The 24,562-nt window shown below is 42.4% G+C and overlaps 1 protein-coding gene across 2 annotated transcripts in view; it reads left to right on the top strand.

The window, feature by feature from the left end:
• The window catches only part of FOCAD (focadhesin), a 315,637-nt gene extending 292,614 nt beyond the window's left edge, over positions 1-23,023 (top strand). Inside the window, exons 37-44 of one of the 2 annotated variants that reach the window (XM_029919606.1) lie at positions 766-881; positions 3,973-4,233; positions 4,947-5,036; positions 8,677-8,854; positions 10,886-10,983; positions 17,614-17,865; positions 20,070-20,145; positions 22,629-23,023. In XM_029919606.1, coding sequence (XP_029775466.1) covers positions 766-881; positions 3,973-4,233; positions 4,947-5,036; positions 8,677-8,854; positions 10,886-10,983; positions 17,614-17,865; positions 20,070-20,145; positions 22,629-22,702 — 1,145 coding nt within the window. In that variant the 3' untranslated portion in view covers positions 22,703-23,023. The other variant, XM_029919607.1, reaches the window with a different exon arrangement.
• The last annotated feature ends 1,539 nt before the right edge of the window (positions 23,024-24,562 follow it).

Below are 24,562 nucleotides of genomic sequence, written 5' to 3'. Positions count from 1 at the left end.
CAGTGTCATAATATTGCGTGTGTGTTTGCCCACCGCTTTTTACAGTAGGGTGCTCACGATATACAGAATGATTCGCAAACCATAATTTATGTGCAACTGAGAGGATACTCAAAGATGATTCTGACTCAGCACAGTTTTTACTTAAATGCTTTCATTTGAACCTAATACCTGTTTAAGATACAATGTCACCTATACCATGTTTCTGGAGATTTCATTTGAAAATGATGTTCTCCTGAGGCTCCCCCTGCCTGTGTGTGCTATATTGAAAATGTTTATGTTTTAGTAAAAATCCTTAGAAAAACGAAGAAAAGATCTGGTTTGGAAAATATGTCTGCTACTAACCAGGCTACTAAAAGGACTCGATCCCTGGGGAATGTGGCAACCTTTGTAAGTCCTAACAGACCTAAACAAATTTCTCTAGGAGCTGAGTGCAAAGTGGAAGGAGAGGAAGCCAGAGACAAAGAGTTTCAGCTAGAGTTTTCTCAAAATTTTCATAGTATTCGATTATTTAGGTTTCTTAGGACACCATAAGAGAAATTTCCAGAGCTAGATCACAGCCCTTGCCAGTTCCAAGACTTAACCCTCTGCTGCCTCTGGGTACATTCTTTGGCTCACGATGAAAAGGTCACTTGAAATACCTTTTGGTTTCTCAAGTTCTGTTATTGGTAGATGTCACACGAGCAGAGGCTTTGATTTGAGACATGAAAGCCTGAAAAGGAATCCAAGAAGCAGCTGCATTACCGACACCCTCTTCTTGTCTTTCAGGAGAAGAGATACAGCAACTGTGCCTTGAAATCATGGTGACGCAGGCACAATCGTCCCAGAATGCAGCTGCGCTGTTGGGACTGTGGGTGACGCCCCCGCTGGTCCATAGTCTGAGTGTATGTAACCGTTAAGGGGGTTGGGCAACGGGAGGACCTGGCTTTGGGGAGAGATTAACATGGGTGTCGGCTCTCAAAGTCAAGAGTGGACAGGTGATTCTGTAAGACTTGGGGCCTGGCCGTCACTGGCCAGCGGATTGGAAGATTGTGATTCAGAGCTCTGCCTCAGCCATCGACATTCATGCTTTCAGCTCCCGTTGACTATGAAGAAGGAAAATGATGGTCAGAGATATTACAGTTCCTTTCTCGAGACCATACAGCTGGAAAGTGGTAGAGTTATTGGAACCTGGGTTTATATGATATACAATATTATATCAATGATTTTCATTGGGTTTTATTTTAATGCTTATTTTTGAGAGAGCGAGGATGTGTGTGCAAGCCGGGGAGGGGTCGAGGGGAACAGAAAATCAAAACTAGCTCTGTGCTGATGGCAGAGAGCCCGATGCGGGGCTCGAACTCACGAACCATGAGATCCTGACCTGAGCCAAAGTTGGATGCTCAACTGACTGAGCCACTCAGGCGCCCCTGATATTCAGTAGGTATTAAGAGAAAGGGAAATCCATGAATATGATCCCTCCGTTTCACAGGAAAGGCATCAATTCAGGGGAGCCTTGAAAGCTTGGTAGGAGTTCATTAAGCATCAAGTTAGAGGCACGGGGCGTGTAGGTGGAGAGTGGAGAACATCTCTCCTAGGGGGTTGGGCTTGAACAAAGCGCTGAGGAGGAAAGACCTAGCCTGGTATCTGTGAAAGAGACAGGGAGCCGGCACCTTCCAGGATACAGGCTAAGGGGTAAGTAGGAAGGATGAGATTCGATTGGTCAAAGATTAGTAAACTGTATAATTTTGAGTATATTCTAAGGTAGGACAAGAAAAAAACACATTCCATGGTTCCTCAGAGGTTTACCAATTGCTTATAAGTTAGATGATCTCACCTTTGTGATTCTTTTATTCAGGAGGCTTTAATTCTTTGAGGATATTGCAAAGCTCTTGTATGAGTTCCTCAGTCTTTTAAGTTCAGTTCCCATTTTGTATTATTTTTTCTTTTAAGCTCTGCTACCTTTCCAACTCACTTTTGTTGAAGGGGGACGTGACTGAGGTCTGCACCCTTTCTGTCAGCAGCCGCCATGAGCTGTCTGCTTTGAGTGCATCCGCCGTGACTGAGCTCTTGCTAAGTACCTGCTCCTTGTAAGCACTCAGGGAGCGCTTTCAGACCTCAGACTGAATCTGTCGTCCACCCTGACACTCCAATGTTTTTTACGTCTTTGAGTTTTAATTTATATTCCATGAAATATAGCTATTTTAAATGTACAGTTTGATGGGTTCTAGTACATTTGTACATTTTCATCCATCACCAATAATATTTCCATCACCCCTAAAAAGTTCTGTCGAGCCAATCTGGAGACAATGCCCACTCCCAGGCTCAGACCCAGGCTGCCACTGATCTGCTTCTTGTCTCTATAATTTTTCCTTTGTTTTTTTTTCTTTGGTTTTTTTTTTTTTTTTGAGAGAGAGAAAGAGAGTGCATGAGGGAGTGGGGCAGAAGACAAGGGAAAGAGAAGATCCCAAGCAGGTTCCACACCCAGCGCAGAGCCTGATGCAGGGATTGATCTCTGACTGTGAGGTTATGACCTTAGCCAAAATCAAGAGTTGGACCCTTAACCAACTGAGCCATCCAGGTGCCCCTACAATTTTTCCTTTTTTAAACAACTTTCACATAAATTTAAATTTCATATAAGCTTTAGAATTCTTTAGAACAGAATCATACAATATGTAGTTTTTTGTGCCTAGCTTATTCCACTTTTGACGAGTAGATTTTATTGTCTCCATTTTACAGGCTGACAAACTGAGGCAAATTCGGATTAAACAAAGTGTATGTAGCTAATACGTAGGAGTGAGTCTGGCTGACTCCAAAGCCCGTGTCTCATACACTGTTCTATTAACTCCTCTTTCCTTCTGAATCAGGTATAGCTTGAACAGCCTGTTTCGTTTACCTCAAAAATCTTTCTAGAATTCAGTTATCCTTCCTTCTCTTTCAGATCTGTTACTCTTTTGCATTTGTCTTTTTCTTATTATCGTTATTAATTGACAAATTAAATTTGTGAATTCATTTTCGTTATAAACTTCTCTTTTTGAAAAACTATCAGAGGGTGCCTTGGTGGCTCCACCGGTTAAGTGTCCGACTTCACCTCAGGTTATGATCTCACAATTCGAGAGTTCAAGCCCAACCTCAGGCTCTGTGCTGACGGCTTGGAGCCTGGAGCCTGCTTCGGATTCTGTGTCTCCCTCTCTCTGCCCCTCCCTTGCTCACACTCTGTGTGTGTGTGTCTCTCAAAAATAAACAAACATTAAAAAAAATTTTTAAATAAATAAGTAAAAATAAATTTAAAAATGATCAGAAATGATGTGTTCTTTACAGTGAATTGTTCAGGTGAGTCATGCAACCCCGCTGATATTTTTTGAAATTTACTGATGTTAGTCCGGTTTTATTTTTTTAGACCACTCCTTTTAGACTTGCTGCTCCCTTAGTGGGGTACTTACGTTTCTAAGAATTCTTGAAACCTCCTCTCTTAACACCTCTGGCACAAAGCCTTTTCTCACCATGCCCCTTTTCGGCTCTCATGACCTCCAGCATGCCTGGGTCAGTTCTACACGTTCAGTTCTTCCTCCTCTCTCAAAAATGGTTCTGTCCTGCCACCTCTGCTTTGTATTCCTTGTGCTTCCTAGAAGAAGAAATTAATAATATCAGATACTCTGGCCAGTCGGTTTCCTGCAGATGAGCCTTTCATTGCCAGGACTTTTTTTTTTTTGGCCAGAGATTGTGACCTTTTAAGACTGAATAGCAACTGTCATGTCCTTTCAGAAAGAAGTAGCATTTTATTCCCCTCACCGATAGGATCCAAGGCTTACCCCGAGTAGTTCACAGATGGATCGGCAGATACCGTATTTACACGAATTGTCCCGGACCACAGTTGACTGCAGCGGCCACGGTCTCATGCAACGGAAAACCAACACAGGAATGACTTAGAGGTCTGGAGCCCTGCAAACCCAGACTCGGCTCATTTCTTCCTGACCTCTTTTGCTTTGCTTCCAGTTGAATATCAAGAAATACCTCCTGGTGTCTACCCCTCTGTGGATAAAACACGTCTCTGACGAACAGCTCACGGGTTTTGTCGAGAACTTAATGGTGGTGGTGTTTAAAGCAACCCCCGGCCCTCCCAGTCCCGAGTTATGCGCGAGCGCCTTACAGGGCCTGAGTCAGGCCATGAGGCTGCCCAGCCCTGCCCAGCACCTCTGGGGTCTGCTCTGTGAAGCTACCCGGAAGATTTTTGACCTTCTGCCAAATAAGATTCGGGTGAGGAACAAAAATATTTACATTCCTGACCAATTATGTTTGGGATTTTTCTTAAGCCCTTTTGGCAAAGCAGGGAGGTGGCTGTTTTAAGAATGTGGTGGGAAGGCTAGGAAGAAATAACCACATTTTTCACTAAGAATGTGTGTGCGTCCAAGATCTAAATTGAGGTTGAATATTTAGAACCAAAGTTTTGAGCAGGCTTAGAAACGGGTTAACCAGTGCTACCCCGGGAAGTGGGCCGCCACGCCTTCTACCAGATACCTGTAGGAGATGGACAGTCTCTGAGCATATTGTCCAATATATGACTCATATCAGGTGACACAGTAGATTTCCGAATTATTTAACTTTTTTGTAAAGCTTTGCAAAGAAGTTAAACATCTGTGTGGAATGATGGATTCTGATGAGGGGGGGGAAGTATAGCCAAACAAAATAATAGGAAAGATGATGTTGATGTTGTTTTTAAGTAAGCTCTATGCCCAATGTGGGGCTTGAACTCACGACCCTAACTCAAGGTTCATATGCTCTACTGAGTGAGCAGCCACGTGCCCCAGAAAGATGGGTTTTTTTTTTTGAGTGATAAAAACTGGCGTACATTGGTTTGATTAAAATCTCAGAGGCTGCTGTTCATGGAGATAAGCAAATTTGTTAGAACACTGAGAATGTTTCTGTTATCTTACATGTATTTTGACATGCTTGTGATTTTTCCTTACCAGAGAAATGATCTAGAGCTGTATATCAGTGTAGCCAAATGCCTCTCAGAAATGACAGATGACGAAGCCAATCGAGTTGCCCAGATGACTGAGGTAATAACCTATCTCTATATTTATTTCCATTATTGAGGGGGGAGTTACAGTTGAAGAGGTGGGGGCGCCTGGGTGGCCGACTTCGGCTCAGGTCAGGATCTTGCAGTTTGTGGGTTCTAGCCCCACATTGGGTTTTGTGCTGACAGAATTACTGGATAATTTCAGGAAACGATCTGTTTTGCTGTGGGGGCTCACGTTCAGCCCATGGGATGGATGAATAGATGGATGAACAACTTTGTAACCTGTGTAATCCCACCTTGTCAAGATCATTTTAGTGTCACCTTTGGGCAAACATAAGCATAGGGCAACATCTTCAATGCAAAATCCGTAAGAATGGGAATCTTCTGGCTGAAAAACTTCCGGTGCATGGAAAACGTAAATAAGAGAGAGGGAGACACAGAACCTGAAGCAGGCTCCAGGCTCTGAGCTGTCAGCACAGAGCCTGACGCGGGGCTCGAACCCATGAACCATGAGATCATGCCCTGAGCCAAAGCTGGACACTTAACCGATTGAGCCATCCAGGCACCTCAGTGGTCTTATTTTTAAACTTGGTTCCTTTCACCTGGTACTTACCCTTTGGTAATGAAGAAAGGTGGCTAATTGACAAACAAGCACTATTAACCCTGACGAGAGATACTTAACAGGTGCTCCTTGTACCCACCCCCAAAGGATGAATGAGTAACATGCCAATAAAGTTGTCTTACTAGATTTGAATTGCCTGTAAACAATGAATTTTTTTAGTTAAGTATATCGCAGTGGATATACTTACCACATGGCAACCCTGCATACCAGATAATAGCACAGGCCTAGAGAATTATAAGCCCTAATCCAGCTGGTGGACATCTTACCATGTATTTCACTTGATGACAAGGTCAGTTGAATCCTTGAATTTCTGCAGGAGGCTGCAGTGATTCTCAAAATGTGGTCCCTTGGACCAGCAGCCTAAGCCTGAGAACTGACTGGAAATGAAAATTCTAGAGTCCCGCTTCAGGTCTGCCGAGTCAGAGGTGAAGCCCAGGAGTGTGTTTCAACAGCCCCTCCAGGGGACTGTGCTGCGTCTGAGGTGTGAGAGCCCTTGTTAGACTATTGGGAACATCAGCATCGCGGAGATGAGTGTCAGCAAGGACAGGCACTGTCAGGAAGTGCTGAAGACAAGGAACTGCGGAGCCTCGCTGCTGCGGTTTGAAATCCAGCTCTGTAATGTACTAGCATCGTGACCTTGGTTATATTTCATCATCTGCGCCCTAGTTTCCTCATCTACAAAAGAAAGATAATAGCACCTACCTCCTGGAGTTGGTTTGTTACAATGACTTAATCTATGTTAAGTTCTTGGAAAAGGCTAGCACCCAGTAATTACTTATTATCATAATTATCACATTCATGTGATCTGTTTTATCCTGTTATTATGATATTCATGTAATATAGTTGGAAATCATGCATATAATTTACTTCGTGGTACCTAGAGCTTCTCACGCTGCCAGTCAGGCCACGTGACCTTAATTGAAAGCAAGTCTCTTAACCTCTGGGCTTCCAAACGGAAGGATGACAGTAGTGAAAATTAAATGGTTAATACAGTGCTTTTCAAACTTCCTGGTCTCAGGACTACTTCAGTGTCTTAAAAACAGTTGAGGATTCCCAAAGGCTTTAATTTAAATGGGTCATCTCTTTTTTTTTTTTGAACATTTATTTATTATGGAGAACCAGAGACAGAGCATGAGCAGGGAGGGGAGCAGAGAGAAGGGGAGACACAGAATCTGAAGCAGGCTCCAGACTCCGAGCTGTCAGCATAGAGCCCGATGTGGGGCTCGAACTTATAAACCACGAGATCATGACCTGAGCTGCAGTCGGATGCTCAACCAACTGAGTCACCCAGGCACCCGGTCATTTCTTTCAATAATCCATTGCATCTCAGTATAATTAAGAATTTTTGAAAACAAAACAAGATCGAGAAGTAACATTGTTTTACATTTTTGCCAATCTGTTTTCTCTGTCTGGCCTCTCATAGAAATCCGTTGGCTTCTCATAACTGCTGCTTTACTCAATCTCTTGTAATGTTGTTTTGGTGAAGTACGTGGGGAAAATCTAGCCTCATACAAATAAGTAATGTCCATAGAAAAGGGTGCAGTGTGTCAATAGTTTCAGATAATTATGGATATTTTTTTTTTGATGTTAAAACTCAACAAACAGTGTCTTCTTCGGGTAGGTGCAGCGTGTGGAATGTGAATTCATGTCCGTGAATTTCGCATACTCTGCTATATTAAAATCCCTTGGTCTGTCTTGCACTGTGGGTCTTTCCCCAACATATGATATTACAAAATCAGTTGGAAAATCCTGAATCACTGAGTCTTGAAAATCTTCCACGTGTTGATACCTCTCATTATACTGTATCAAAACCATTGTACCGTGATCAAAACATCACATTTGTTAAAATTCTCAGAAAAGTCTTTTATGTTTTGTGAAGCTGCCAACTCATAGTAGCAAATACAGATTTTCCAAAAATCAGATTTTCACTCAAAAGCTCAGATTTTATCCTTGGCAGCAAAACATACCAAATATTTCCTTGAAGTGGCAGTCTCACTTTCTTCAATTAAAAGAAATAATAATAAAAAGAGGCACCTGGCTCAGCCGGTTAAGGGGCCAACATCAGCTCCAGTCATGATCTCACCGTTTAGTTTGTGAGTTCGAGCCCTGTGTCCAGCTCTGTGCTGACAGGTCCGAGCCTGGAGCCTGCTTCAGATTCTGTGTCTCCCTCCCTTCTGCCCCTCACTTGCTCACACTCTGTCTGTCTCTCTCTCTCTCTCTCTCTCTCTCTCTCTCTCTCTCTCTCAAAATAAATAAACATTTACAAAATTTAAAACACAATGTTAAATACTCAGTTTGAATAACCATAGTTTCTCCATCCATCGTCCTTTCAAGAAAATGGTATTTCATAAAAAACTGGCTATTTCAGTTCACAGCCCAAACATACAAGTGTTTTCTCTGGCGACGACCATCATCCTTGGCTATGCAGCAGAAAGCCCTTCTGTATGCTTCCTGTTTTATCATACAGGCTATTAAAAAGATGTGTACTCAAGGGCAAAGGTCTGATGGAACTAATAATTGTCATTGTTTACAAGAGTATTTTAAGTAAAACTTGGTTTTTAAAGAGTTGCAAGTGGCACTGACAAATACAGTGACTGTTCCTGAAGTTTCGGCGCTAGTGTTTGACCCCTCAGACCCTTTAAAAGGGTCTCGGGGTCCCTCAGAGGTCTGGGTACTGCTTTTTGTGAACTGCTGAGCTAATACATGTTAATGCCTCAAATGGTGCCTGGCCCATTAGTACTGTGTTTGTTAGTGTCATTATTATTATTATTTGTGTATTCTGACAAAATGTCACCAGTTAACCCCTGAAATCACTTGCGGTTTTTATGAGAAAACAGGGGGTGACATTACAACCCTCCGGCTGTGTGTACATTTTAAAATCTGGCACTCAAGGCAGACAGGTCACATGCTGCCGGAAATGAACTGTTTCAGCATTCCGAATAATAACCCACTTTAAGCTCAACCCTTTCTGTTTTGCCCTTGCCTCGAGGTTTCATAATGACTTCAGCTAATTTAAGAGTAACTGAACAGTTTGCTTTTTTTTTTTTTTTTTTTGCAGAGCAGCATAGAAAAGGCGGCCTTTGTCCAACTGTACTTGGTCTCTCAAGGACGATTTCCCCTGATGGGCTTCACTGATGTACTCAGCGTTGCTGCTCAGCACCGCGACAGAGACGTACTAGCTTGGATGACACTGCATGGTCTATACCACGCGCGGATTGTGAGCCATGCCAACACAAGTAAGGCCAGCCCGGGGTGAAAGCAGACACAGAAGGACCTGCCTACCTCCCCTTTGAGCTAAAATTATTTCCTCCACTTAAAAACTAGGTTAAGGCTCCTTGACACCGGAGAGCTCTTATTACCTCCAAAAAGAAGAGCACCGTAGGTGGAAAGCTCACAGCCCCCACCCCGGAGATGGAATGGATGTCCTGGTGGTTTTATATTGTGGGTAGCCCTCCAGACCCTCGAGGATGTCAACAAGTTTCTCAAGTTGATTCTGCCTCCTTCCATTACCCAAACAGGATGGCAATCGGTTCTGCCTCGTGTCTTCATGAAAATGGCTCTTGGGGGGTTATTTACCAAACAAGTAAAAAAAAGAAATGAAAAGAAAAGAAAACAGCCACAACAAAATTAACTTGTTGTTCTCTAGGAGAACTGCTCAGGGGTGAGAGGGATAAAATCTGGGTGTCCTCACTACATCTTCAGAAGCTGTAGGCCTGAAGCTCTCTCTGCTCGTGAATCATACGGTGGAACTTTTAGACCATTATAGACATTTATACTTTTTGTTTTTAGTGTTTATTTATTTTTGAGAGAGAGAAAGAGCGAGAACACAAGCATGGGAGGAATAGAGAACCAGGGGCGCTGGGGTATTTGCAGAGAATCTGAAGCAGGCCCTGAGCTGTCAGCACAGAGCATAATGTGGGGCTCAACCCCACGAAGCGTGAGATCATGACCTGAGCCAAAGTCCGATGCTTCACCGACTGAGCCACCCAGGCTCCCACATTTATACTTCCATAATCTAAAAAGTGAGCTTCCCCAGTTCTCCTCCTGTATCACTGGTCATGTTGCATATAGTCTACATTCAGTTCTGAGTGACGTCTGGCTTCAGGAGATCAGGTGGGACCGGGAAACCCAAGTGCCCGTAGGCACTTCTGTTTCTGTATTTTTCTCCCCATCTTGTATCTTCAGGGTTTTGAGCGAAAACTGGCAGGCAGAATTGTAGTCCCCTTTTTGAGACCATACGGGAAAGTTTGATTTATTCTCCTCTTTGGCAATTGAGATAGTTGTCTCGTATCTGCATTAGTGCCTGCCCAGTGAAAAATTTCCCTGTGATGAAAAACTGGATTTTTGACTCTAAATCTAAAGTGTATGTATCAGGAGGAAATCTAGTAGGTGTTCCCAATGAAACACGAGGGTACAGGAAGTGAACTGAACTCAATATGAGCTGGCCTTCCATTGAGATCCCATTTGTCTCTTCCTCTCTGAAATGATAGCCTCACCTGGGTGGCTGAGTTGGCTAAGCACCAGACTTGAGATCAGGTCATGATCTCGTGGTTCATGGATTTGATCCCCGCATTGGGCTCAGTGCCGACAGCTCAGAACCTGGAGCCTGCTTTGGATTCTATGTCTCCCTTTCTCTCTGCCCCTCCCCCACATGCTCTCTGTCTCTGTCTCTCTCTCAAAAATAATAATTTTTTTAAATTTAAATTTGACAGCCTTCCCAAGTCATCTCTACAGTGCTGGGAATTCTCATTTTAAAAAATAAAAAGGGAAAAACCAATATTTATCCTGGTGTTTGTTCTCCAGTTACCGTGTAATAGTTGGTTTTTATTTTTCTTTTTATGTGTTTGGGATAGGCGCTCTCTGTGATTTGGGCATAAAATGGGAACATTTAAGTAACGGAAGACTATAAAAACAACTAATTTCCCAAGATTTCACATTATTGACTTGTTGGTGTGCCAGATTTCTCCTCGTGTGTTTGATGCTGCAAGAGAAACTCCAAAAAGTGCCTTTTATCCCTAGTGGGTGCGTAGTGTTGAAGAATAAGTTACCTCTTGAAAATAGAGACAAAAACATGGTCCCATGACGTGAACAGTGTCACAGAACTCTCTCGTGCAAAACCACAAGCCTCATGTATTACGAGAAGATTTGAGACTGTCTCCTGGAATCCTCACCGGGTGTTATGCTTTAGTTATGATGGCTGTTTCTGATCCGTTTTACATTTCCTAGGAAAACCATGGTCTGGTACAAAAATACCCTTTCTGTTTCAGGCGTGTTGAAGAGGATGGAATGGCTCTTGGAACTGATGGGTTACATCCGGAATGTTGCGTACCAGTCGGCCTCAGTTCAGAACGTGGCTCGTGACGAGGTACAGTCTGGAGAAGTGGTCTGCGGCTTCCTTTAGATGTAGAACTAATGTTTGCTCTCCCCAAAGACAAAAAAAAATGTTGCTGCTTGCTCTGTCTTTTCGTCCCCCTCCTTTCTTTCTGTTTTTGGGAAACGAGGGTGACAGTCTCTGATGTCACAAGGAAATGGAAGTGCGTGCCTGGCTCTCAGACAGCCAGGGCCACCCTTCGAAAAATACTTTCAACAGAAAAAGTTCCTCAGCAGGCAGAACACAGAGGACACTAGCCGATGAGGGGACCCAGGGTTCTGTGTCCTTGGCCTGGACGCACAAAGGAGGTGGGGTATTTTAGTCCTGGCCTGGGGAGCATCTTCAAACTCCTGATTTGAAGAGATACTGAAGTGTATGCAAGTAATCTGTGTTTCGCAAATACTTAGGCGCATGAAAAGAGTTTTCACCACACCTGTGAGATGACGTGTGACCCCAAAAAAGATCCACAGCCATGGGACATTAGATAAAATAAACTAGAAAAGGTTAACGAATAAAAGGAAGACAGCACTTTCTACTCTTCTGGTTTTCTTGACTTTGCTGACCACTGTGCCTGTTTTAGTAGTAGAATTTGTTCTCCATAGGCCTGATTCTCGGGTATCTGGTTTACAGTGTGAGTGAAATTTGTATAAGCTGGGATGTGGTTTGAAATGCTGACCAGCTTTTCAGAAGAGTTGGGTATATGCTTGAAATGGTAATTAGTGAGATTATGAATTTTAGGGAAGTAAGGGATACTTTTTAAACCTTGGTATTTTTGTTTTGTTTTGTTTTGTTTTTTTACCTAGCAGAATCTGTCTCCTTTTCCTTCTGATCTCCTAAGTTTTTGTTAACTTTCTGTTTTCTTGCAAAAATCTATTTATTTATTTATTTATTTAAAAAAACATTTTTAGTCTTCAGAAACAGATAGAAAGAGGCGTAATTTAAATCAAAACAACTCAAGGAGTCCCTTGTTATGACCACTTCTGGAAGCGTTTAGGTTGATCTAAACTCTAAATGGATGAGTCCTAGATAGATTATTTAAAATGCTTGTGGAGCCCTATAGTTTGAAAAGAGGGCAGAATAGGAGGACCCTAAGCTCACCTTATCCCATGGACACCAGCTAACATCACATCAGTGTGAATGGTCCAGGGATGACCCAGAGGCTGACAGAACAAACTCCTCACCTCAGTATAGAGAAGAGACCACACTGAAGAGGGGAGGAAGGGCAGGGACCCAAAAAGACCATAGGTGTGGAGGGAGCCCACATGGGGAAGATGAACCCCCGAACGTTTGGCTTTGAAAACTAGGGGGCGCTAATTTTGTGATTTCTAACAACCAGCAGGACTTAAAGCTTGGAACTTTAAAAAAACCAGTAGGTTGGCAGGGCGCCTGGGTGGCTCAGTCGGTTAAGCGTCCATCTTCGGCTCAGGTCATGATCTCGTGTTTCTGAGTTCGAGCCCCGCGTTTGGCTCTGTGCTCTGAAGGAGGCTTCCATGAGGGAAGGAGAGTTACTTACTCCTCCCAGAGCATGTCCGTGTCCGGAGGGGCAGTGTTCACAGGTGACTCCTCCAGGAACAAAGGAGGCGGCAGCCACCATCTCCTCCTTCTGCTCCCCAGCAGTAACACATGCCGCCTGTAGGAACCAGTCCAGCACCTGCGTTCACTACCTACGTGCTTACGCTGTGCCCTGCCCCCCACCCTCCTGGGCTTCGTGGATCTGCCGCCTCTAGCCGGGCTGGCTTCCATTCCAGTGCTGCAGATCCCCTTCCCCAACAGATCTGCCCAAACTTTGCTGACCACACACTTCGCAGGGCCTTGGCAGTGGTGGCGGCGGCAAGTGCCCTATTGTAGAAGCCTGGCGCACACTTTGCTAAAACCGTGTGCCCCGCCCACCCGAGCTTTGCAGATGCGCATGGGCTGGCCCTCTGGTGGTGGCAAGTCTCCTTTCACAGCAAACCTGAGTGCATTTTGGTAAAACCGCATGCCCTACTCCCTTGCAAATTGTCCTAGCCACTGTGGTCCCAGATCAATGGCCTGTGCCCTGACCCTGGTGCACAGATCTTGGGGACTCTGTGCATCTCGCTCCCAAGCACGATGCAGGTCTGCCTCCTCCAATACGTTCTTGGCCAGAGCCCACTCAAACCGAAACATGCCTAGAAGTGTGCAAGTGGCCCTCACAGGGACCACTCCAAAGTGACTCCTGCCTTGGGGAGAGAGAAAGATAGCCACATACACCAGTCGGATTGTTGCCCCAGCTACGGGCAGGGGGCAGACGATTGGTCTGATTGCCAGCCCTGTGCACCAGTGAAAGCTGCTCAGGGGACAACACAGGGAAAGTGCTCTGCAGTTTGGTGCCGCTGCATCTCTGGCACACGCCTAGTCTGACTCACCTCAAGGCCAAGGCAGCACCAGACTGGCCAACTAACACTACAGGGACCAAACACTGCCCATGACAGGCAGAGATCCACTGAAGACGACTGGACTGAGGAAAAAGCAGTCAAGCAACAACAGCAGGGTGCGTGCAACACGCACAGGAGACACCTCTGAAACACCAGGTTCCAGGAAGTGGGGAAAACTGCCCTGCAGAGTATACAGGACCTCTTCTTCATAAGGCCACTGCTTTCAAGAGCAGGAGACTTAGCTGACTTTTCCTAACATATCGACATAGAGAGTTCGACAAAATGAGGAGATGGAGGAATGTGTCTTAGAGGAAAAAATAAGACAAAACCACAAGAGACCTAAGTGAAATGGAGATAAATAATATGCCAGATAGAGAATTTAAAGTAATGACTATACTCACTAGACTTCAGAACAGAGTGGACATCAGTGACACCCTTAATAAAGAAGTAATGAAGAACCAATCACAGATGATGAATATCATAAGTGAAATTAAAAATACACTAGATGGAATAAATAGTAGACCAGAGGCAGCAGATCAGTGACCTGGAGGACAAAGTAATGGGAAGGAATCAAGCTGAGTAGGAGAGAAGGAAAAAATTAGGCTAGATGGCAATAGACATAGGGAATTCTGTGACTCCAGCAAGCATAATAACATTTACATTATAGGGATTCCAGAAGAGGAAGAGAGAGAAAAGAGGGCAGAAACTTTATTTGAAGAAATAATAGCTGAGAGCATTTTGAATCTGGAGAAGGAAACAGAAATTCAGATACAGGAGGCACGAAAAACTCCCAACAAAATCAATCCAAGGAGGTCCACACCAAGACACATAGTAATCAAAATGCAGAAAGTAGCAATAAAAAGAAAATTTTAAAAGCAGCAAGGGAAAAGACAGTTATGTACAAGAGAACCCTCATAAGGCTCTCAGCAGATTTTTCAGCAGAAACTTTGCATACCCATAATACACATGGATGTAAAACCTTCAACAAAATATTAGCAAACTGAATCCAACAATACATTTAAAAAAATCATTCACCACAGTCAAGTGGGATTCATTCCTGGGATGCAAGGTGGTTCAGTATTTGCAAATCAAACAACATGGTAAAGTACATCAATCAGAGAAAGGATAAAACCCTTATGATCCTTTCAATAGATGGAAAGAAGCATTTGACAAAATACATCCATTCATGACTTTAAAAAAACTCTCAGCAAAACAGATTTAGAGTGAAATGGATTTAGAGGGAACATACTTGGACATAATAAAGCCACATACAAAAAACCCACAGCTAACATCACACTCAGTGGGGAAAATCTGAAAGCTTTCCCCTTAAGGTCAAGTTCAACATAGTACCGGAAGTCCTAGCCACAGCAGTCAGACAACAAAAAGAAAGAAAAGACATCCAGATCAGTAAGGAGGAAGTCAAACCTTGACTCTTTGCAGATGGCATGATACTGTATATGCAATACCCGAAGGACTGTATCCAAAAACTGCTAGAACCGATAGCTGGATTCAGTGAAGTCGCAGGATACAAAATCAATGTACAAAAATCCATTGCATTTTTATACACTAGTAATGAAGCAGAAGAAAGAGAAATTAAGAAACAATCCTGTTTGCAGTTGCAGTCCCATTTGCAAATTGCACCTAGGAATAAACTTAACCAAAGAATGACAGACCTGTAATTTGAAAACTATAAAACATTGATGAAAGAAAATGAAGATCATAAAAAGAAATGGAAAGACATCTCATGCACATGGATTATAAGAACAAATATTGTTAAAATGTCCCAAAGCAGCCTACAGATTTAATGCAGTCCCTATCAAAATACCAACAGCATCATACACAGAACTAGAAAAACAATCCTAAATTTGTATGGAACCACAAAAGACCCTGAATAGCTAAAGCAGTCTTAGGAAAGAAAAAAAGAAAAAAAAAACCTGGAGGTATCACAATTTCAGACTTCAAGTTATATTACAAGGCTGTAATTACAGAACAGTATGGTATTGGCCTAAAATTAAACACATAGATCAATGGAATGGTACAGAAAGCCCAGAAATAAACCCACCATTATATAGTCAGCTAATCTTCAACAAAGAACTCAAGAATATGTAATGGGAAAAAGTCTCTTCAACAAATGGTATTGGGAAAGCTGGACAGCAACATGCAAAAGAATGAAACTGGTCCACTTTCTTAGATTATGCACAAACATAAATTCAAAATAGATAAGGGACCTAAATGTGAGACCTGAAACTATTAAAATCCTACAAGAGTGCAGGCAGGAATTTATCTTATAGTAGCCATAGCAACATCTTTCTAGATTTGTCTCCTGAAACAAGGAAAACAAAAGCAAAAATAAACTATTGGGACTATATCAAAATAAAAAGCTTCTGCACAGCAAAGGAAACAATTAACAAAAACTAATCATCAACTTTCTTAACGGGAGAAGATATTTGCAAATGACATAGCCTATAATAGGTTAGTATCCAAAATATATAAAGAACTTCTACAACTCAACATCAAAACCTCCCAAACAATCCAACTAAAAGATGGGCAGAAAACATGAACAGACGTTTCTCCAAAGAAGACATCCAGATGGCCAACAGACACATAAAAAGATTCTCAACATCACTTATCACCAGGATATGCAAATCAACCCCACAACATGATATCACCTCATTTCTGTCAGAGTGGCTAAAATCAAAACCTCAAGAAACAACAAATGCTGGTGAGGGTGTGGAGAAAACGGAACCCTCTTGCACTCTTGATGAGAATGCAAACTGGTGTGGCCGCTGTGGAAGATGGTGTGGAGGTTCCTCAAAAAATTAAAAATAGAACTACTCTATGGTCCAGTAATTGCATCACTGGACATTTACCCAAAGAATACGAAAATACTAATTTAAAGGGATGTAAGTATTCCTTTGTTCACTGGAGCATTATTAACAGTAGTCAAAGTATGGAAGCAGCCCAAGTGTTCATCAGTAGATGAATGGATAAAAATAGGGTGGTGTGTGTATACATACATGTACACATGTATGTAGTGTGTATATATACACACACACAATGGAATATTATTCACCCATAAGAAAAAATGAAATTTTGCCATTTACAACAACATGGATGGATCTAGAGAATATAGTGCTAAGCAAAATATGCCAATCAGAGAAAAACAAATACTATATGATTTCACTTATATATGGAATTTAAGAAACAAATCAAAGGGGGAAAAAAGAGACAACCAAAAACAGATGGCTACCAGAGGGGAGATGGGTGGGGGGATGGGTAAAATAAGTGAATGGGATTCAAGAGTGCACTTACCTTGATGAGCACTGAGTAATATACATAAGTGTTGAATCACTATATTGTAAACCTGAACCTAATATAACACTGAATGTTAACTATACTGGAAGTAAAATTAAGGGGGAAAAAAAAACCCTTGGAATTATAGATGTAGGTCAGGATCCAGACTTTGGTGAGTATATTTCAATTCATGGCTGAACATACTCAAAAATTTGTTTTTAAAAAAACACCTAATGCTTTGTTGTGATTCCCTTATTCCAAGAATGCTTGTTTTTATTTTGTCTCAGTGCTTACATTTTCAGCATTCATGGAACAAAATCAAGTGTTTGCCACTCAAATATTTAAATATGGAGAACAGAAAGATAAAATACATGTAGAGAGTCATTTGTTATTGTTTAAAATGTTCAGGCTCTGTGCTGACAGCCAGCTCAGAACCTGGAGCCTGCTTCAGATTCTGTATCTCCCTCTTTCTCTTTATCTCCCCTGCTCGCACTGTCTCTCTCTGTCTCTCAAAAGTAAATAAAAAACATTTAAAGAAATTAAAATGTCAAAATAGAGTCAGACTATAGGTTTTTCTAAAACTCAGTTTTGGCCACATAACAATAAGTCTAAATATCCCTTTCCATTCTTTTATCTCTTTGGAAACACCAAGACAGAGGAGTGTGTGGATCTCCATATAATTAGGAATTAAATAATGTTCCCCCTGCATTATTAGAGCAATAATAATGAAACTGTTGAGCCTTCTGTCTTCCAAAAGACGATCCCTAAAACCTTCTGAAGTCCTAGAATGTCTGTTTATTAAGTGTGGAAATGGAGTTTGCTGTTCTGTCTGGTTCCTCTTCTGGGCTGCAGGGGAAGATAACATTGCGTCCTGTGTATGTTACTTTGAATCACTAAAACATGGGACCTAATCTTGTTTCTATTTCCTTTGTAGGCTTTGGACTTCTTGTTGCTGATATTTGCAACCGCAGTGGTCGCTTGGGCAGACCATGCCGCCCCTCTCCTCCTCGGCCTCAGTGCCAGCTGGTTGCCATGGCATCAGGAAAACAGCCCAGCTGGGGCGGCTTCAAGCTTCCTTGGCAGGAGTCCAATGCACAGGGTCACTCTGCAGGAGGCTCTCACTCTCCTTCCCAGTAGCATGCCTATTCTGCTGCAGAAAGAGCCATGGAAGGAACAGACGCAGAAGGTGAGGTAGCAGCCACCTGCCCTGATAGCCATTTTCTCTTCAGTAATTTCTGACTGTAGATTGAGGTTGGGAGTTCAGTGAAACGGTCATCACACCCCGGGTTTTCATACCCCGCCCCGGAGATTGAGGCTAACCGCTGGCTCAAAACAAAAACAAAGACAGCAGCAATAACTTGCTTACAGTCGGAGAAAGAGGAGCGCATACTTGCCTTCAGTTATTAAAGACACATGTGTTCTTGATCCCAGGAGTGAAGGGATGAGGACATCCCTGAATGCTCCAAATGTCAGAGTGAGGACAGACGGAAAGGCAAGTTCAAGGCTGTGAGATTGTGTAAGGAGGATACAGTGGTGGTGGATATCGGAGGGGATGGCCAACCGTGGGGGAGGGTCCGGGAAACAGGCATTTGGAGCATCCATATTCTTACAGTGTGTTTAAGGTTCCCCATAGCTCCTTCTGTCCTACGGCCACGTTCCAGGGGTCGCCATGCTCCTAGCCCATGCTAGATCACATGGGGAAGTTTGCAAGAGTCATCACCCTTGCCCTCAGGAAAATCCAGGCTGTAGGAAGCACCTTTTAGTCTTTAGTGTTGAGTTACCCCAGGCTCCTCGCTGTCATGCGGAGCATCTGAAAACACCGTGCTTCTCTGTACTTCTCATTAAATGGCTCCGAACTGTTTTTAATACAGTTGATGGAAAGATTTTTTATTGAATCCCATTTAATGAAAACTGGATTTTTATGAAGTTGAAAGCTTAAAGTTAACTTTAGCTTATAGCTAACAATCTGAACATTAGGCTTTAAAAATATGTCTGAACTACGGACCCACAGGTTAGCCATGCACAACTCCATTGAGCATCTCAAAACGCCTTTGTTTTCTTAAGCATTAGTATTATCCCAAATGTTGTGTTTTCCATTTCCTTTTAAATCAAAACAAATTTTTAAATGTGGTATCCCCTTCTGGCCTGGGACACCGTGATCACTTTGGACTACAATGTAGACATCTTGTATCTATTATGTATTTGTAGTGCTTTATTTATGTACTTACCAGTAGGATATTAAAAAACAAACTTGGAGGGGAAAAAAAGGAAAAAAATTTAATTTAATTAAAGCAGAGAATTAGAAATATTCTTTCTGTTTTACTCTTTCGTCAAGTTAGTTTCTATACCCAAAGTTAAAATACCCAAGGGCACCTGGATGGCTCAGTTGGTTAAGCATCCAACTTCAGCTTGGGTCATGATCTTACGGTTGGGTTTGTGAGTTCAAGCCCCGCATCAGGTTCTGTGCTGACAGTTCAGAGCCTGGAGCCTGCTTCGGATTCTGTGTCTCCTTGTCTCTGTGCCTCTTCCCTGCTCATACTCTGTGTCTCCTTTTCAAAAATAAATAAACACCCAAAAAAATTTTTTTAATATCTGGTACCCATGACTAATGTATATGTTTTTTTCACGAGTCTAGATTGGCAACTTTCAGTCATTAATAAAATTACCTTGTATCTAATTCAAAAACAATTTTGACTTTACCCTGAGAAATCAGTCAAACTCATGAGTATCTGAGTTTCTACCTCATTAGCAGTTAACACATTTGGCTCTACCTAATAAATTATTTTCTGCCTTTCTCTTACATTACAGCTCCATGTTTCATATCCATTTGGGTACAAATTGTCCTCATCTACAGAATATCTTATTTTAGAAACAGAGGCTTATGTCTGATGTATTTCGCCATTTCCTACCTGCCCTACGAGTCTGGGCTTAGATGCACACGGAATCAGGCAGCAGGATGCAAAGAAGGGACACAAGGCTCTGAAGTCAGGTGTACTTGGGTTCAAGTCTAGATTCTGCTATTCATAGGGAGTGGACTTGGGCAAGGTTCTTAACCTCTCTGGGCTCTCAGAGATGAGAGAGAAAGTTCACGGCCCACAGGAAGCCCTCTGGGCCCATGTCTACCTCACTGTTAAAAATCGATAGTAGCTTTCAGGATGTTTAGGAGGAGAAGGAGGTTTGACTTTGCTGGGTCATTGGACTAAATGGTAGCCGTGTCCACCTTCCCCATCTCTTATGCCTGGTCCCCTTCTCCTCTCCGCTCCGCCCACCCCGGCGGGTACTATCTTGGACTTCCTGCAGAGCTGCATGTATGCAGGCCCGAGGGCCTGAGTGCTCTCTTACCCTTAGCGGGGCTGTCTTCACTGACACTGCTCTTTCTTTTCTCCCTAGTTCATTGACTGGCTCTTCAGCGTCATGGAAAGCCCGAAAGAAGGCCTCTCAGACAAATCCAGGGATCTTTTGAAAGGTATCACTTCCATTTTACATGCCCAGCATAGGTGCAAGCCATCCATGGTTGTCTTTGCTGCAGAAACAGAATCCTACTGTATATTCGTTCCTGAAAGGCTCATCTGAATTCAGTCTATAGAAGTAATCTGGAGCTGTCGTCACATGGCGTTTTGAATTAGAAAGTGGATTTAAAATTTAGTAAATGCAGAAGAGACCAAAGAGGAATCCAGAGTCCCATTGCCCAGTGGCAACTTTGATATTTTTTCCTAAGAAGTTTTTGCCCCCTCTGTTTATGGGTGTTGTTCTAACATATTTGTAATCATAAGCAACTGAAAAATACACATAGACACTTTGGGCACACTGCCTTTTTTATTTAAAAATTGTTTTTTAAAGCATTTTAACCTATTCCTATATTGGCTTATTAATAGTATAATAAATACTATTAAGACTCATTAATAGTATTTATAATACCTATGTAGTAGCAATGCCAAGGGAATTTAACATTTCCTATGCTTTCAGGCATTTAGATAGTTTCTTGTGTTTTTTATACTTCTCTGTTTGTTAAACTATTACTTTAGGAACCACAAATATAGAATATCTTTCTGTGAAAATTATGTACATTATTTTACTCAAATCCAAGAAGTCTTTTGGGTGTTGGTTCTGTGGCCTGAAGTAGCTTGTATAGTCATCTGTGTCTTAGGACCCAGAGGCTGGTCTGACCAATGGCTGGTGTTAATATGACCCCTGACCTGCCGTAAGATACCGCACTGGGAAGTCTCACCTCGGGAAAATCACCTGTTGGCCTACACTTGTGATAATTTATCTGGCCAGCCTGGAGTCATATAGTATGACTGTCTTTTACTCTGAATAGGGTATAGTTTCTCAGTTGCCAAACAAGTAAGAATTCCCAAATCTGTCTGTTCTGAGCCCTCTCCCTACCCCCCAACATAGGGCCTGTATAGGGAGTGGATTGTGATCGATCCGGGAACTTCACTGAGAATAAGGGCGGTGGTCCCATGTACGTTCACTTGATCGGTCCCTGGAGACTCGCTAGGATTGCCTCCATGTGTTTGCCTCAAGGAGTTTAAACTCATGCTTAATGGCCATGGGTCCCTAATACTGTTGGTTTCTCCAAGCGTAACACTATTTTAGATCATGAAGATACCACACAACTTGATACTGATGAGGAAAGTAGTTATTTGGGTCAAGGAAGTACATGTTCACTTGATTATATAGTGTATTAGAGTCACACACAAAAATTGTGTAACTCTGGCTTACCCACATTTCCTCACACTATTATATTTTAAATAATGGCTCAATATATTTATGTTAATATCCCCAAGTAAGATCTATAAGAAGCCTCACACGGTTATATTTTAAATAATTCTCCATATATTTATATTAATATCCTAAAATAAGATCTATGATAAGTCACCTAGAGGAATTACATAGAACTTTCTTACTTTAAATTGATCCCTAAGGGACCTGTGACAAATAAGAAAAGGTATAGACTTGTGCGTATATAGTCACATATAGATTAGTACAGTCAGGCTGGCTTCGTTGAGCACATGAACCTAACAACTTCATCACAGGATGAGTGTTTTATTTTTGTCTTTTACCTTTTTTTTTAATTTTTTAAAAATGTTTTTTATTTATTTTTGAGAGAGAGAGAGAGAGAGAGAGAGTGCAAGCAGGGGAGGGTCAGACAGTGAGGGAGACACAGATTCTGAAGCAGGCTCCAGGCTCCGAGCTGTCAGCACAGAACCCGATGCAGGGCTGAGACCCAGGAACCGTGAGATCATGACCTGAGTCGAAGCCGGATGCTTAACCGACTGAGCCACCCAGGCACCCCTGTCTTTTACGTTTTAACTGAACATCTAATGGAAAAATCATATTCATATAGAAAAGTACACAAATCATAAGCAGATTCTTTACAAAGGGAACACACCTATGTAATCTTTATGAGACGAAGAAAAAAAAAATCGGCATCCCAGAAGTCAGTTTTTGTTATAATCTGCAGAATTTCCTGTTAATTGGTTGCAGAATAACTTAAATAACAACAACAACAAAAATAATCCTTTCCCCAGCTTTTTTATTAATGGCTTTCTACTATTAAATTCTGCCTAAGGCTTGATGGGAATTTTTAGTCTTGAAGCTTTAGCCAAGTAAGAAAAAGCCAAGTTCTGTTCTAACACATTTTTGATCTACATGATTTTTTCAGGGGCACCCGGGTGGCTCAGTCAGTTAAGTGTCCGATTCTTGATATTGGCTCAGGTTGTGACCTTGAGGTTGGGAGATCAAGCTCCATGTTGGGTTCTACACTGAGTGTGGAGTCTGCTTGGGATTCTCCCTCTCCCCCTTCTCTCTGCCCCTCTTCTGCTCACACACGCACTTGCTCACTCTCTCTCAATAAGCATTTAAAAATAAATAAGTGAGCTTTTTTTAATGCATTTTGCCAAATGCAATAGTGTACTTTTTTTTTTTTTTTTTTTGTCCCCTTAGCTACTCTGCTGTCCTTGAGAGTTCTCCCAGAGTTTAAGAAGAAAGCCGTATGGACCAGAGCGTATGGGTGGTGAAGTTCGGTGGTAGCCAGCAACATCCGTGGATAGATGAAGAAAACCATAGACATGGGAGAAGTTTTTCAGAACTCATGTCTGGGATCGCTGAGCCTTGATGCAGAGAGTTAAGGATCATGAAAAGGTGGAGACATAACCGACAGCTTGACACACGGGTACCAGGAGAAGGGGGCATTGCTTTGGTACTCAGGCCAGTTGAGACTGAGACAGGAACTTGAATTTTCTTTCATTTGGCAGGATTCAATCTGAAGATTTTCTTTGCGAAAATTTGACATTATCTTCTCCCCTATAAATTCCAGTAAAATAATGTTGTGAATTTTGTGCATGTTCTTTGTTTGAAGGTATGGGGGAGGTTTGCTAGCAAAACCACACTCTAGTGGTGACAGTGACATCGTGATCGATTTCCCATAAAGTTTCTGGAGGATATTCATCGACTCAAAGTTTTCTTATTGGTAAAAGTCTTGGAACTTCTATCCACATGTGAGTAATAACATGGTGTGTGCTGAACATTAACTAAATCAAATTCATTAGTGGTGGCTATGATTTTCTCATGCTTAGGTCTCTTGAATGCAGTTTGAAAGTTACCTAATCTAAAATAGCTTCAGGCAAAGAAGAGAATGAGTTCACACACCAAGAAGTTCAAGAGCAGATCTGATCAGGTTCCATTGGCTGCATCCAGTGAGTCAAACAGTGCCATTAGGGCATGCGTTCACTCCACATAGTCGGTAAAATGGCCACCAGGAACCACAACGGGAAGGAAAGGGGTCTTTGCCCATGGGTATGACAGAAGCAACATGAAGAGGACCGTGGTTCAGCTTGGATCACGTGTGAGTCCCTGAACAACACATGGACTTGGGGGGGCGGGTACTCTACCCGGCCTGGGTCATACCTGAACTGGGTTTCCTCCAAGAGAAAGATGAGGGAATGCTGGACAAAAACCTTTTTGAGGGTGCCTCAGTCGGTTGGGCGTCCGACTCTTGCTCTTAGCTCAGGTCATGGTCTCATGGTTCGTGGGATCAAATCCCGTGGTGGACTCTGCACTGACAGCACAGAGCCCCCGTGGGATTCTCTCCCGCCCTCTCTCTGCAGCCCCTGGGCCCCCGCTTAGGTGCTCTTGCTCTTCCTTTCTCTCCCAAAGAAATAAACATTTTAAAAATATATCTTTTTGAAAGAACCATGTTACTTATAAGTACAACTCTCTATCTTAAGCAAGGTGGCTGGTGGCCTGATGACAAATAAGTTATGTGAAAGTATCGTCAAGGATGGCATTTTACCCAAGAGCTTGAGAATCGAGCAACATTTAATTTTGATCTGTTTGCTAATAATTTTTCCTTCACACAGGCATTAATCAAAGCTGGCTCTAACCAACCACGTGAATGTCCTGAAACACGGGATCGCTGGGGAGAAAAGTTGCGCCACCAGAGTAATAATGTGTCTTTGTGTCTAGCATGCCATCGCAGTGCCTGGCTCTTCTACAAGCACCAGAGAACCTGCGTTTTGCCTGTTTGGCATCCTGCGCATTCATGGTGACACCAAGTGAACCTATCTACCTACCACTTAGGTTAAACATAAGTCTATTAGTTTGTTTCCCAAATATATGGATTTATGACCACAGGTCTCAAATATTTGTGGTTCACTTCGTAATTCACATTCTTCTTTCTTTTGTTGAACCTCAATAAGGTGCTGAGATGCTTACAGAAAAAGGGAAGGCAAGCGCTCAGCTAGTATTCCCCTGCATTGCCGGTATTTCATGTTTATTCCTTCCTTAGAGGCTGGGCTAGAGGGAAATGAATTTGAGGGCAGGAAGTGAAAATTTTATGTTAGAAGTTAGCTTTTCTTTCCTTCCTACCGCGTGCACTG

The sequence above is a fragment of the Suricata suricatta genome, chromosome 13 (genome assembly GCF_006229205.1).
Source record: "Suricata suricatta isolate VVHF042 chromosome 13, meerkat_22Aug2017_6uvM2_HiC, whole genome shotgun sequence".
In the NCBI taxonomy this organism is placed as follows: Eukaryota; Metazoa; Chordata; class Mammalia; order Carnivora; family Herpestidae; genus Suricata; species Suricata suricatta.
This window is presented reverse-complemented; position numbering and strand designations above follow the sequence as displayed.